The 15,410-nt window shown below is 41.3% G+C and overlaps 2 protein-coding genes and 1 long non-coding RNA gene across 3 annotated transcripts in view; 1 reads left to right on the plus strand and 2 right to left on the minus strand.

Annotated features, from left to right (window-relative positions):
• LOC310741155 (eosinophil peroxidase-like) overlaps window positions 1-15,410 on the plus strand; it is a 152,605-nt gene that overhangs the window by 103,596 nt on the left and 33,599 nt on the right. The window lies entirely within an intron of this gene.
• LOC310741211 (protein phosphatase PTC7 homolog) lies at window positions 720-15,155 on the minus strand. Its single transcript, XM_083568843.1, has 6 exons — window positions 14,675-15,155; window positions 8,189-8,368; window positions 7,004-7,202; window positions 3,910-4,033; window positions 3,686-3,815; window positions 720-3,407 (listed from the first exon to the last, which is right to left on the minus strand). Exons 1-6 carry the CDS (start codon window positions 14,874-14,876, stop codon window positions 3,349-3,351), a joined length of 894 nt encoding a protein of 297 aa, XP_083424969.1. The 5' UTR covers window positions 14,877-15,155; the 3' UTR covers window positions 720-3,348.
• Window positions 7,209-8,174, minus strand: LOC310741249. Its single transcript, XR_014537905.1, has 3 exons — window positions 7,514-8,174; window positions 7,444-7,483; window positions 7,209-7,403 (listed from the first exon to the last, which is right to left on the minus strand). It is a non-coding gene; the product is annotated as an uncharacterized lncRNA (long non-coding RNA).

A 15,410-nucleotide genomic window follows, 5' to 3' on the forward strand; every position in this document is an offset into this window, starting at 1 on the left:
AGAGAGAGCACGCAAAGTCTCATGTCTCCTCTCAAAGCTAAAAATAATCCCAAGTGTATTGTCCATCCTAATTATCAGCAAAAATAGATCTTTGCCTTTACTACATCCTGCCTGTGCACCCGACCCCAAGGGATTAAACCCCACACCCTTCTCACATCATTAGGGAGTTCAGAAGAAAAAAATAAAAAATAAATAAATAACCAGCTAAATTTCCATTTACAGCATTTGGCAGATGCACCGATCCAGAGCGAATGAGCATTTGAGGGTTGAGGGCCTCACTAAAGGGCCCAGCAGTGTCAGCTTGGTAGTGAATTTCAAGGCTCCAAAGCAACTAAGAAAAACTGCAATTGTGTACAATCGCCTGCAGTTTCCTACGTTATCAATGGTGTCATTTTGATCAAAATATATGATAATGTTCTCACCTGATATATTAGTCTCAACCCCCAAAACATCTCACCATCAGTTTATTGCACAAGTCATTGAATGCAAAATGGTTAAACCAGATGTCAGAATCTGTCAAGTATTAATTTCTATTAATCTTTTTTTTTTTTTTTGCAAATGCACTTTATTAAATATTAAGGATGATTCGAGAAATGCTCCAAAGCAACCGAGAAAAACTGTAACATACAACAATATCGTTATGAGATCACGTGACTCATGATACAAATGACAATACAGAAGCTATCACTTTGTTCGTTCCTACAAACAAACACACACACTTAATTTTGATGTCTTATTTATTCATAAAAATAAAGTCCATCTTTACACATGTATATATATTTTTTAAATACAATATCGCAAATATATTGCAAACCGTGATAAAAGAACAGGCAGTCATCAGCATTTGATGTGGATCACATGCCAAACGTTCACGTTCAACACGTCGGAAACAAATGTGCCGTGATATCCGGACTACGGGTTGCTCGAAAAAAAAAATTAATATATAAAATAAATCCAAAAACAACTGTTTTTTAAATGGAAAATAATTTTCTACATTTAATGCTAAATTGTTTACTTTCTACATAAAAAAAAAAAAATCAAATAATGCAAATTTTAAATATTATATTTAGTTGACTGGGCAATTGTTTGTTATGCCAAAAAAGAAATAGGAAAAAATTTGGTGTTCCAGAGCAAAGACCGTGTTACCTGCGGTTTCTACATACGTCAGCTCAGGGGCGTTTCTGATTGGCTCGCTCATTGTGATTGACAGAAACGACATGCTCCGGTCACTTAGAGCGCACGGTCACTTTAGCCTGTTTGGTGTCCTAGAATTAGACTGCTGTGGATTCATCGACTTCGAATTTGCTACTCAGGAGCGTAACAATTTATTATTATTATTATTATTATTAATAATAATATTATTATTTCCAATTTGTATTTTGGGTAGTGGATCTTTTTTTTGTGTTGTCATTTCTGTTTTTTTGCACAATTTAACTAGAGCCAAAATACAAAAGAAAAATTGACAATAAGAAAAAGAGGGAAAAGCAACCCTTAGTCCAGACATTACAGTAAAACCTCACACACACACACACACACACACACACACGGGTCATTTGTTACTGTACTGTATATTGCTTTGTATTTGTCATCCAGATATACAAAACAAGACCAAAGAAGATATCATAATAATAATAATAAAAAAAAAAAAAACAGCTTGCGTGTCTTTGGTTCACCTGAACTCATAGCTTATGAACAGCAGGAGAAATTATTCAATGAGCCAAAATTGAGTTGGTTTTTTTTATGTCCTCTGCTGTCTGACATGAAGGGCACAACGGTCATGGACACCCGCTCGCCGACACTCGTTACACAGACGCGTTAAATACATGACTCGTGTGCACACGTCGTTCACAAAAGAAAAGCATCAGAATGAGAAAAGTCCAAGAAATAAAGAGGAAAACACTTCTACAAAGCTACACACAGTCTTTCTCACCTCTAAAACTGCTCCACTATCAATCTGAGCTCTGCTAAAAACAGAGATCTTATAAAAAATAAAACTTTGTCTTTACATACCTGACCTAGTGATTTCATTCAACATGTTCCAAACATACAGGTTGGTTTTTTGTGCGCTGTGCAGCTCCTCGATAAACACACATTTTAGACACTAGGGGGCGCTACAGACATCCGTTTGCAGAACAACAATAACAGATTACATGATATGGGTGAAACCGGTCAATCCATCTGTGATCCAGTGTGGCTGGAGTGTCTCATGGTCATGATACTGGTTTATGAAGCTGGACAAGTACATCAACACGACATATGAAGAAACAGGAAGAAAACGTGGATGAATATCTGATCTACTCAGGTTTCACACTTGGCGTGAATGTGTTCCTGTTGAGGAGACAATCTGAGTGCAGGGTGTGGATACAGAGGAGTAAAAATTTAATTCCTCGTCACCAGAGTCAGATGTAGAAGGATCACTGAACCGTACTCGAGCCACACTAAACCATTAGATGGACCATTAGGTTTTTTTTACTAATCCAGGGAAATTATTATGCAAATTTCTTATTATTATTAATATCATTGTAATAATTATTATTTAAATCAACCGTGTACAATCATGAATTGCTGCTGTAAAGTTTATGGCCATTACAGACCAAAAAGCTATTTGCATCCTTGCGTCCTGTTTCTTCTGTTCTGTACTCCGCTGGCCACGCCCCCTTTTTATTTGAATATGGTCATAAACTGCTTTTTCTTTCTTTTACTGGGCGGAGCCATGTCACCCACATCCTGAGCTGTACTTGCTGAACCGAGTGACGAACGAACACACACACACACACACACACACACACACACACACACACACACACACACACACACACACACACACACACACACACACATTACACCACACACACACACATTACACCACACACACACACATTACACCACACACACACATTACACCCATTACACCACACACACAGGACCTTGAACAGAAGACAATCTTAACAAGCTTTCTTACACACAAAGATGTACATTCTCCCAGCTGGAAAAATGGGCAAAGAAATAAAAACCTCCCCTTCTCCAGGGCCCCCGCTGAGGGATCGCCATTGTTTAGAAGCACCGTGGGTAACGCACCAATCCGTAACCTTGCAACTTCAATTGCGCACGACAAGCGCGTGACTCATCTTCATATAATCCTGTGGTGCAGGAGCACAAATAGTTTCTGATGGAAATTGTGGTCCACCCTCAAAGGGGAGTTCATCGTCTCTCCCCTCCCCACGTAAGCTATCGGACAGGGGCAGAGAAAAAAAAAGGACGGGGCGAGAGACTGTTCCAGACGAGTGGTGGATGAGGAGGAAGACACAGAGGGACCGGAAATTAGACATCGAGATCCGCCAATCGCGTTCAGTCCGTGTATTCAGCGACGATAGAGAGCAGCACTGTGATGTCATCAGGTTTTCCTCCTGAGAATGAGAGGATTCAAATGAAATTCTGATTGGATACACACACTTGTGATAGTCATGTGATAGCCTTTGGTTTTAATTACAAGCCTGTAAGTTAAACTCAAAACGTTCTTCCAGTCATTCACGGGCCAATTCTTGTGTTTTTGCCTTTTGATTTATTTGTTGCATATAAACAAAAGGAACATGAATTTGTCGAAAAATCCATAAAAGACGAGGTGTTTCCACGCTTTTCACAGGCGTGGTACACTTCCTTAAAGAAAGTTCTCTCAGGTCCTCACCTCTGACGTTGAGGCCGTTATCGCAGGCGAACTGGGCGAAGGGTGACATGTAGTTGGGGTCGTAGGCGAGCTCGTGCGCCTGCTCCGCTATACTGCGCGCAGTCTGCTGGACGCTATCGTAATTTGTGTTCTGCGATTGAAAAAAGAAACAGTTACCGTGAAAGGACACAACGTTCATGAGAAGTGTGTATGTTTGTGTGTTTCGTGTTTGAGGAAGAACCTGCCTTGAGCTTCTTGAGCTCCTGCAGGATCATGTAGTCGGGCATGTTGTCGAAAAGACCGTCGGTGGCGGTGAGGATGATGTCACCGAGCTGGACGTCAAATGATGACCTGTCCGCCATTTCAGGACTGAGGGATAGAGGGAGAGAGAGATGAAGAGAAAGAAAGAGCGAGGGAAAGAAAGAAAGAGGGAGTTCAGTTCACAGCACGGCGCAGTGACCGCTGTAACGTGAAACCTCAGGAAAGACAGCGTGTTCTGACCTGACGTGACCCTTGCCCTGAGCTTACTCTGTTAGTCTGACTTTCAGGAAACCGAATCAGAGCCTGATGCCCAGTTTCCATCTGCGACACCAGCCCTGTCGGCAAAACTTTTTACGATGGAGGAGAAGTAGCAGGGGGAAAAAATGGAATGGAAAGAACAGATCCTACCAGTTATTTGATTATTTCTTGATACTGGGGGATACTGTCTATGAAAACAGAATATTTTCTGATACTTTTCTTTTCTAACTGTCCATCGTTTAAAGATTTCATTCAAATTCACCACGAGAGACTTTTCAAACGAGACAAGATTAGAAAACGAAGATGATGATGATGATGATGATTGAACATTGGAGGTTCTGGGGCATAAAACGCCAACCTTCTGATCAGCAACCCAGGCATAACTCCTCCTAATGTGTGTAGATCTTTACTCGTTAATAGCTTGGTGTAATTTAGCTAACAGTAGACAGAAATCCCATTGTTATAACTAGAGGTGGACGAATTAATCATTTTAGCCACCAATAGTTGATTGCTGGAGCTATCAGCATAAATCCATACCGATACAATAGTTTTTCCGGGTAAAAGAGATTAAATGACACCAGACATTAATTTCCTGTTGTGTCTGCAGGAAGTTGCAGCTCTACCTCTGCCATGTTAATCTGTATTCTGTGACCATCAGGACGCGCCTCGGTTACCATAGCGTTGTGATACGTCATTCACGTAGCAGCAGAAGGGAAATCGAACAACATAGAAAATACTGGTCACAAATTATTGGTCACTTTCTAAATAATAAACATATAGTTAAATCTACTAGTAACTGCATATAAACTAAATAAAGATTTTTAAAGATAATAAAAAATTCAATAAAGCGCACTTAAGTCGATGCATCATCATCCGTTTGCACCATCCGCTTGTCTATGGCTGCAAAAAGTGCTAAATGCATATTGATACTAAAAGCATTTCATGTACTTTGATTTGGCTCGGTTTACTGTGGGAAAACACTCTTATCAGCACTTTGTTCTGCTGTTGGTTTGGAGTCAAACGAGTTCAATTTTCCAGGGAAAGAGAAATAAATAGAGAATTAAAGAAAGAAAGAAATTCTAAAGTTGTGGTCCGGCAAAATGTACTTGCTGATTTCCCCGCTCTTTGCAGCTGTCAGAAGTGTGTCAATGTTCACACTCAATTAACTGCTGATTAGATTTACTTATGTATTCCGGTGAAATGCAGACACCAGAACTGGAATCTGCCAATGACTTAAACTCATGACTTACTAAGAGACCACGATGTACAACTATAAAATCCATAAAGTTCATAAATAGGCAGGTGTACTTTCAGTTCCTTGAAACGCACGGTTCGCGGAAACATCCTAAAAAAGCGGCCTGTTAAATTCAGAGTAATGGTAGAAACGACTCGTGTCTGATGACTGCGCTCTGGAAGAAATGCAGGTCGGAAGCCATTCCGCTACATAAAAGATTAAAATGTCCTGTTTAATTTTAGCGTTACATGAGGAGCTCAAAATAGTCTTGCTCCTGCCAAGACCGTCTTGGAACGAGAACACGGGGCGGTGATTGGCCGAGTGAAGTGTCTGTCTGCTACCTGCTTTCTGATTGGCTGGTTCGGCGCTGGATTTGGGCGGCTGGCAGGACGGTGAGGTCGAAAGGACATTCGCATGGATCGCTTTGGCCTTCATGGAAAATGTAACTACCCCTTAAGTCATTCTCGTTCACACTTAACTCTCTTGCTCTTCAGTTTTGATTTGTAGTCAGATGTTGTTGCCATGGTTACAATAAACTAGCTATAGTAAAAAAACTTGTATAAGAAATTCGTCCATATTGAAATCACTCCCTAATAAAGTCTCTAAAGCCCACAAAGGTACCCCGAAGTTCTTCATTCCCCCTTACGGGCTCCTTCACTTGCCTGACAAAGCATTGGCCCCTTTATTAGCTTCCTTAAGATTTAATGATGAGGACCCTTGGCTCCTCTCACTTTCTCTTAAATGCCTTCATATTGACACTCTTTGTCCCCACACTAGATCACAAACTTGCTTGACCATGATCTCCGGGGCCACACACCAACTCTCTCGACTATGCCCTAGACCCCGACCAAGTCCTTACCAGCCTAGTTTCCTCTTCTCAACATTGCCCCTCAACCATTTACCGGCTCTCTTAGCACCTCAAAAATGCCCCGCCCCACTAGCCAGCAATCTTTATACCCTTTAAATCGGCAAGGATCGGGCGATACGATACAGATCACAATACAGGGGTTGCGATACGATATTTTGCAATACTGTAAGAAAGGTGATATATTGGGATATTTAAGAATAGGATATCATTTTAGGAAAGTGGTCATTAAGAACATGCCACTATATGCAAACCCTTTTTACCAGAACACAGTGCGATCTGCACGAAACCCATTGAACCTACCCCTACCAAGAAACCTGTGCCAGCCCTTACCCGTATCACACGTCAGTGGCATCAAGTGTATTGCGATACTATAAAACCCCAAACAGACATGCATATAGTCATTATAGACACCTAATATGAAGTGACTGATGATGATGATGACTGATGATCTGAGTGCCCTTACGTTAGTACTTTCTATCTAGTGTTTTTTAAGAATAGATGAAGTATAAAATTACAGCATACTAAAAACCCACTTACAGCTGCTAAATTAGCATACGTGGCCCTCATGGAAAAGCCTATGCACTCGCCCAAATGGCTTAAAAGAATACAGGGGGGAAAATTGTTTTTTTTCTACATTCATGCCAAAAGACTCTCAATCAATTACTACACAAACACGTGTAAAGTATGTGCGGACATATCATTCTGTGGCTCCACCCACCTGTCACTCAGCACAGATCCTTCAGCCCCTGGTGGTGCGATCGCAAGCTGAAATGGGGTGTTGAAGTAGTGCTGCTGCTCGTCAGAGCGATGGACCACCTCGCCGCCCCGGACCACCAGGAAACCGGAATCTCCCAGATTACACGTGTGGATTTGATGACTCCTCTGGTCCAGCACCACTATACATGCCGTACTGCTGCCTGCATGGTAGAGAGAAGAAACAAAACATCTGAGAATTTAATACTCAAAATTCCCCAGAGAATCGATCCCAGGCTTATGTTCTTAAACTGCTAATTAGCGTCATTTCTTGCTAGCAACTTCCTTATGAAATATTACAATCCCTCAAGCAATTTGCATATAATGTAAAAATCTAGCGTAATGGGATCGCAGACACCGACAACCTACACACACACACACACACACACACACACACACACACACACACACACACACAAAGCCAAAATCCTTTCCTGACTCACTCCTCAGACATTCTCGAAAATTATTTTCAAACCAAGTTCTGTGTACGCCTATGAGTCACGCCGTGCTGCATCTTGTTAAACAAGAGCGTATTTGTGCGTTTAACCTCAGTAGAATTCCACAGCTATGAGTGTGTGTGTGTGGCTACATGTGATTGAATATCCTTCATTGTGTCTAAAGGACCTGCTAGCTTTGATGGTCATGTCCAAAATCCTCCTCACAAAAACTCCTAAATGTACTTTCTCCAACACTTTTATCTCGTTTATAAAGCATCCTATACCCACATACCTAGGATGCTATAGTATACATTTATTTTCATTTTGAAGGAATGACTAAATAAAACGTCACGTGATTCATTCAGTCAGATGACTAATTCAAAATAAATAAATTGTGGCCTGTTATGCTGTAGATGGGCATTTATTTATTTTTGTGAGACAGTTTGTGTCATTTTAACCCCTCAGACAGACTTAGACTGTCCATGATTACATCTCAGACATGGTAACACAAGTGGTCGGAATAGCACCATTTGCACAGGTCGGTGCTCCCTGTGCCTGTGCGTGCAGCGGTGTGGCGCCATCTGTTGGCGTGTTACAAAACTAGTCTCAAAATTTTTGATGCAGGGGCCTAGACAAAGGGTTCACTGAACGGTGCTTTTTTCTCTGGTCAACTAAACAATAATACATGAGTGTGCGTGTGTGTGTTTTCCTACCCAGCAGTGGTACTTTGTTCTGTAGGAGCTCGTAGTAGGCCGAGGTGAGGATTCCCACAGGGCTGCTTGGAGTGAAGCGTCCCTCCTTCACCAACCGCTCGCACGTCCTCATCAGAGTCTCTGAGAACTGAGACGGGTCTACGCCGTAATCACGCCATCCACCCACCCCATCCGCCACGCCTACAGAGGAAGAGAGAAAGTGTGACACATTATTCATCTGCAGCAAGTATTTGGGACAAATTATTCATCTCGTGTAGAAGTCCCAGTGGCTCTGAGCGAGACACCAGTAACAACGCTTCATCAATTCTGTCTGCGAGTCGCACTGATGTAACATGAAGTCGAGCTGGTCATGTAAATCATGTTATTAGAGACTTTTGTTTGTCCAGCTGCTCCTGCTGAGCTGAGCACTGTTTAGTGTGTCTAAGGGGCTTTCGATTGTGTTGTTATAGCGTTGGTGATTCTGTCGGCCATAAAATAATGAAGAACCGTATGTTCTTCATTGTTCAAAGCTGGCTCCTTCACTACCACACTGCTTGAGTACAACATTTAAGATGCATTTACCAGAGTGGCTTACAATTATCTCATTTATACAACATTCATGGGTCTTTTGAGGGTTAAAAGCCTTGCTCAAAATCTAATCAGTGGTAACCAACACTTCCATTTAACGAAACATTATACAGGTTCTGATCAAGCACTGTGGTGTGGTTTGGCCAATCGTTTAGACAAGAAGCTTGAAAAGGACAAACCCATGAAACTGTGAATCTCCTCAAACCCATGCGAACGATCACAACACTGCTTATGCTCAGTCACACAAACGCACACTTCATCATGAATTGCAGAAGTGACTACAAAGTCACACCATGACATCAGCAGGATACGTTCACTCTGGAACTTCAAACCCCGCAAGTGTTAAGTTTGACAAAAAAAAAAAAAGGCCACTTTGAAGAGGAAAGAAAACAGATGCTGCTGGTGTCAAGTGTAACTACTTTCTCTCTCACACACCCACACACACTTGCAAGCCTTATGGCACAGCTTTGTGATGCTAATCAAAAATGTATTCCATGAGTTGAGACAAAGCTACAGTGATATTTGGATTGATCACATTCTTCATCACAGAGGGAAAAATCACGTGTGAATGTTATGAATAAGGTCTAAGTATTTGATGTATATAAAGAATTCGGGTGAGGTGGAAACACGGTAATATTATAAGATATATAATGCGTTTCGCTCTGATTTCTGTCCGATATCTCGGGTCTCGAATTCAGATGACGAATGAAACCTTTGTGGAAAACAGAGGGCAGTGATAAATTAACAAGAACAGCTCAGGCGGCTAATGGGGCTGTAAAGAGCATCCGGAGTTTTATACAAGTTACAGCAAAATGCTCTTACACTACGCACACACACACACTCAATCGCTGTCATAACACTTTCATAACACTCATGACACAGAAGAGGGGTCTAGAGGAAGTACAGAAATGTTAGCTAGCACAAGGTACTGGTTTGTAAGAGTCAGATTTCAAACTGGTTTCTGGATTTTTTCGTTCCCTTTTATGGTCAATGGTAAATTTCTAGGTGAAAACATAAATAAAAAAAATTAAAAAACAACAGCTTACACTAAGGCCAGATTTTCTCCTGAGGTAAACTACTAACTGCTCTCATCACAATTAAGTGTTCAATTTGTTTTTAATAGAAACTTTTTCAAATGTAAAACAAGTGCTCATGAAAGTGCTCAGTTTAAGAGCAGAAAAAACACAGCTTATGTCATGTCTAAACCTCTCTGTACTTAAGAATTTCCCACGGTGGAAAACATCCTAACTTTTACAAAACCTGTGTGTAAAATCGCTTAAAAACAACATTAAATTACAAAATAAAAAGTCCCATATAAACCTGTTAAATCTGTTTAGGAGGAATGTCTGGGATTCGAATCCCTGTAAATGCAGTCAATATGGAAAGGATACGTTTAACATAAACCTGTGACATGTAGCTGCGCTACTTCAACACAATCTGACCAAATTGAATGAAGAAACCAACAGCGCCGAGGGAAATAAAGAATATAACGTCGGAGGTGAAGGAGGTGCTCTGCTAATGCAGTGCAGTTATGTTGCTAATGTAATCCAGACACACATGATGCAACACACACACACACACACACACACACACACACACACACACACACACACACACACACACACACACAAAGCACTGTTAATAATTGTGACATTAACTATAGTCTCTGTCTACAAAAGCAGGACAAAAAGGCTACATAGTGAAGGTCACATAGTTCTAATGGGTACTGTGCATTAAAAGGAGGCATCTCAGAAACTTTCATCCATCTCCAAGCCTCTCTCACACACACACACACACACACACACGCACGCACGCGCAGGATTTCTCAGAGAGGACCATACAAGGAGTCTTTGCCACTTCCTCAAAACACACGCATGGGAGAAAAGCAGCATCCAACTAAAACAAAAACTGAGGCAGCAAAACCTCAGGGTCAGAGCTCAGGAATATCCATGAAGAGCAGTTATAAACAAACATGACACGCTTCCAGATGAAACACAGTGTTCCAGGCAGAAAGTTGGACGCTTCTGAACTTAAACAGTCACAGATGCGGTTCCCCAAAGTTCACCTGCGTGTGACGTAAATCCTATGCCAGAATATCAGGATAGAAGGTCTGTGGAGTCCTTGTGTACAATTCATCCACGCAAACCTCCCTTCACATCTTCTCTCCGGCAATTACCGCTGTGATGATCACAGCAGAGATTAGAGTCGTGTGAACTTCAGGTCTAAATTGCGGACTCGTCTCGTAGGACATTGCGCAACAACTTTATTCAAATATGTTCCGAAAACAGCACAGTAAAGCTGAAACGAAACAAGGACAAGGGGTTGCTGCAAAACACCATACCTCAAACACATGGGCAAATAGTCTTCACCTCTTCACCACACACTGCATAAACACCATCCAGACACCGTACAAACAGTCCTCACCTAGTCAAAACACACTGTCCTTACCTTGTCAACGCACACAGTCCAAACATCGTCCTCACCTCATCACCACACAATCAAATATTGTCCAAACCCTGGGATCAAACACCATCCAAACGATGTCCTTGCTTTATTCCCACACACAAAACATCCAAGCATTGTTTAAACATCGTCTTCACACTGTCCTCACTAAGTGCCCTCACTACACACAATCCAAACACTGTTAAACGAGGTAACGTTCAAGTTAGAGATGGACGTAAGTTTGAGAGACTTCTTTGCCAATAACGTGTTAATCAGCTATTTAAAAATGACAGCATATTCTGTATATACATTGTACACATGTATACATTACGCACTTTAAAGTCAATTACTACAGGTTTATATCAGTCATCTTCATCACATTGTCACACAAACACCTTGCCTTTCATGTCTCAACATTATTTCCACCCGTGTTCACGTGTTACAACAATGTCCCAACATCTTCACATATGCAATATCTAAACTCTTCAACCACCCTCTCCCTACACACACACACACACACACACACACACACACAGACACCATCTAAACCACTTCTAAAGTTCAAATTTGAGCCGCACCTCATACCACAGTCTGATACCAGTGTTGAGTAACATAAAACTAAGTACTAAGGTGTAACAGTGCAGCATGTAGTGTCAGAACCCACACAAGACTTACTGTCTCTGTGCTGTTGATGAACTAGATTTAGTGTGTGTGTGTGTGTGTGTGTGTGTGTGTGTGTGTGTGTGTGTGTGTGTGTGTGTGGTGATGAACTGGAGGCTATAAGTCAATATTCTAGCAGAAATTAAGATAACCTACATGCATACATTACACATATATTACAAATATATACATATGCACACATATACAGCACTAGGTTAAGTAAAGAAAAAAAGACAGTTCACCATTACTATAAGAAATTAAGAATCAGTCAGTCAGAAAAATCTCAATAACTTTTAAATGTATCTCCATGTGCAGTCTCCCAAACCATCAAATGCTTTAATGAAACAGGTTCTCATGAGGACCAAGCCTGGAAAGAAAGACCAAGAGCTACCTCTGCTGCAGAGGATAAATTTATTCGAATTACCAGCTTCAGAAACCGCCGCTTTACATAAATGCCTTCATTATCGAATTGCAACAAAAAAAACTAATCACTTAAGAAGAACAACAAGCACAAGAGACTTGCTTTGACAAAGAAACACAAACAATAAACATTGGATCAGTGGTCTGATCAGTCCAAATTTGCGGTTCTAACCGCTGTGAGATGTCCAGATGGTGAACATGGTTCCTCAATGTGTGGTTTTCACAAGGAAGCATGGAGGAGGAGGTGTGATGGTAAGGTAGTACTTTGCTGGTGACAGATTTGGTGACTTCAAACTTGAAAGCACACTTATCCAGCATGCATAGAACAGCATTTAGCAGCGACATGCCATCCCATATGGTCTGCACTTAGCGGGACCATCATTTGTCTTCCAGCATGACAACGACCCCAACCACACCTCTAGGTTAATGTAAGAGCCATTTTTCGAGGAAGGAGAGTGATGGAGTGCTGCATCAGATGACCTGCCCTCCTCAGTCAGCTGGTTAATCTAGTTGAGATGGTTTGGGATGAGTTGAAACCCAACAAACAGCTGGAACCAAATTCCTTGTGTGTCAACACACCTGGCCAATAAACATGATTCTAATTTTGAGTTGGACCAGAGAGTGACGAAAAAGCATCCAACAAGCACTCAACCTTTATGGGACCTCCTTCAAGATTGTTTGAAAACCGTTTCAGGTGATTAACTTATGAGGATGACTGAGAGAATGTGCAAAGCTGTCATGAAAGCTAAAGATGGTAAATTCAAGAAATCAAAAACAAACAATAACATTCTTTTATTGTTCGTATGTCTTCAGGATCAATGTAGAAAATAATCTAAATAAACATCTGCTGAAGGACAACGTGCGTCCAAACCTCTGATCGGTTTTATACCACGCGCCCTGTAAAACAGCTGTCTCGCGCTTAACCACGTGCTACACCACGTGCTACACCTCACACACACACACAACAAAAGAACTCACTACCGGAAGTAGAAATCCCCCCAAGGGTAGTTTACAAGGATAACGTGAAAGCATTACATATAATCCACAAAACATGAGGTTTTTTTTTTTTATCCTAGAGGATTATAAACATAACCTACAAAACACACTTTGTACATCTTTCCGTGTTTTTGTATCAACACACTAACCGGGAAAACACACAAGCACTGAGCCGATTGTGTGCTTCTATAAGCGATAATACAGAGATAATTAAACAGAAAATTTCAGAAGAAATTATAACATATTGAAAAGGAAAAAATAGCTGTAGTCACAACAAAACGCAATTGCGCATGCGCTGCCTGCCACGCGTGCTCTCTATAGCTACATCTGAACTCCTAAATCACTAAAATAAACATTTTAAAAGTGATTTTTTTGGATCATTAAATCAGATGACATCAAATAAATAAGCAATAAATCAAATTTCATTTAAAACAAACAACGCGATTAAGCACTGCTATAAACGAATAGTTTGATCCTGTAAACGGAATGTTTTTTTTTGTCCAATATGGCGGCCTCCATGCTCAACCATTCTGACCTTTAAAAGGAAAATAAGCACCTCTGCGATGTTCAACTAAAAATCTCTCTCCTGTTAGAATATAACACCTAGAATGACCATCACGAGGTTCTTAAAGCCCCTTCCATGCGATTCATTTTCATCCTATTAGACTACATTTCTAGTTGTATACGTGTGGAGGTCTGAGAGATTAGTAATTAAGAAAAAATACAATAAATTAATATCTACAATGCAAAATCGAGTCATATCAAATATCTATTCTGTATAGAAACGAGTTCCGGTTCCTCTGTCATTTTGGGTAAAATGTCCTCTCTATAATAATCCAAATAAACAACTATTAAACCCATAAATACATATGGAATACTAACATAAACAGTCTGAATTAAATATGCATCAATATTCCTTTATAGTAATATTATAAGGAAGGTCCCAGGTGATAGGTAAAGGGGGTCCCCAGGTGAGAGGTAAAGGGGGTGGGGGTCCCCAGGTGAGAGGTAAAGGGGGTCCCCAGGTGAGAGGTAAAGGGGGTCCCCAGGTGAGAGGTAAAGGGGGTGGGGGTCCCCAGGTGAGAGGTAAAAGGGGTGGGGGTCCCTAGGTGAGAGGTAAAGGGGGTGGAGGTACCCAGGTGAGAAATAAGGGTCCCAGGTAAGAAGTGAGAGGGTGATCCAGGTGAAGGTGGTTCCAGGTGAGCTGGTGATCAGTGCAACCTGGAACTACTTTAACCCCTGAAGGTCATTCAAGAAAACGAAGGGCTGCTCTGCTGTACGTTTTATGCCGATCGTGTATGTATTTATAAATAAATAACCTGAATGTGGACATGGATTATAATACAAAAGGGAAAGAAAGTCAAGAGCAGGTTTTTATTGTGTGGGTTTTTTTTTTTTTACCTAGGACATCTGCGGACCGGTGGCACGATATGAAGCACGCGTCGTCGCCGTAGCACATGCCCTTCTTAAGTATGCCCTTTCGGAAGTCCTTGCCGAAACCGCAGCTCGCCGTGACCAGCTTGTAATCCCGGCCATCGGTCTGAGAGAGTCCGCCCAGGACGGCCCTGGCAACGATCCGTCCATAGGAGAGTACCGATAACATTCCCCGCCTCGCCTCGCCGCACACACAGTCCGCGCTGAACGCTCCCAGGGGCTCCTCTGAACACCAGAATCCGCTCGATCCGATTCAGAAAAGGCTTTAAGTCTTGGCTGATTTCACAGGAAAAGTTTCTACACGCTGTTGCCCCATCGCCCGACCAGACATCCTGCTTTCGGCTTTCGGCTCTCTGTCTCTCTCTCTCTCTCCAACCGCACACACGCTCCAACAGCCGGGTTTCGGAGAACAGCAGAGGGGAAAGAAAGAAAAAAACATTGCATACGGGTTCTTCGAGTCATGTGACTCTACGTCACGAGGAGCGTCCCAGAAGTGCCCTTTTTGTCCTCGTGTTCTGTAAATTCTGTGGTCAAGAAAAAGAAACCAATTTTTTTTATTCTTATTGTATTTATTCAAGATTATTTTGGAAAGATATAGAAATATATATGAATAGAAAAATGTATATTTGATGTGCTGTTTTATACAGAACTTGGACATTTGAGTTGTGAACAACAATATATTATACATTTGTTTATTTTGTTA

Source organism: Silurus aristotelis (assembly GCF_946808225.1).
Source record: "Silurus aristotelis genome assembly, chromosome: 18".
Classification (NCBI taxonomy): domain Eukaryota; kingdom Metazoa; phylum Chordata; class Actinopteri; order Siluriformes; family Siluridae; genus Silurus; species Silurus aristotelis.

Bases quoted from the DNA above. Each gene is read 5' to 3' on its own strand.
- LOC310741211 (XM_083568843.1), bottom strand. From the start codon at position 14,876: ATGTTATCGGTACTCTCCTATGGACGGATCGTTGCCAGGGCCGTCCTG. The intron at 8,369-14,674 runs GTAAAAAAAAAA...CTTCCTCTGTAG, and splicing joins CCGGTCCGCAGATGTCCTAG to GCGTGGCGGATGGGGTGGGT. The intron at 4,034-7,003 runs GTGGGTGGAGCC...TCTATCCCTCAG, and splicing joins GGATCTGTGCTGAGTGACAG to TCCTGAAATGGCGGACAGGT.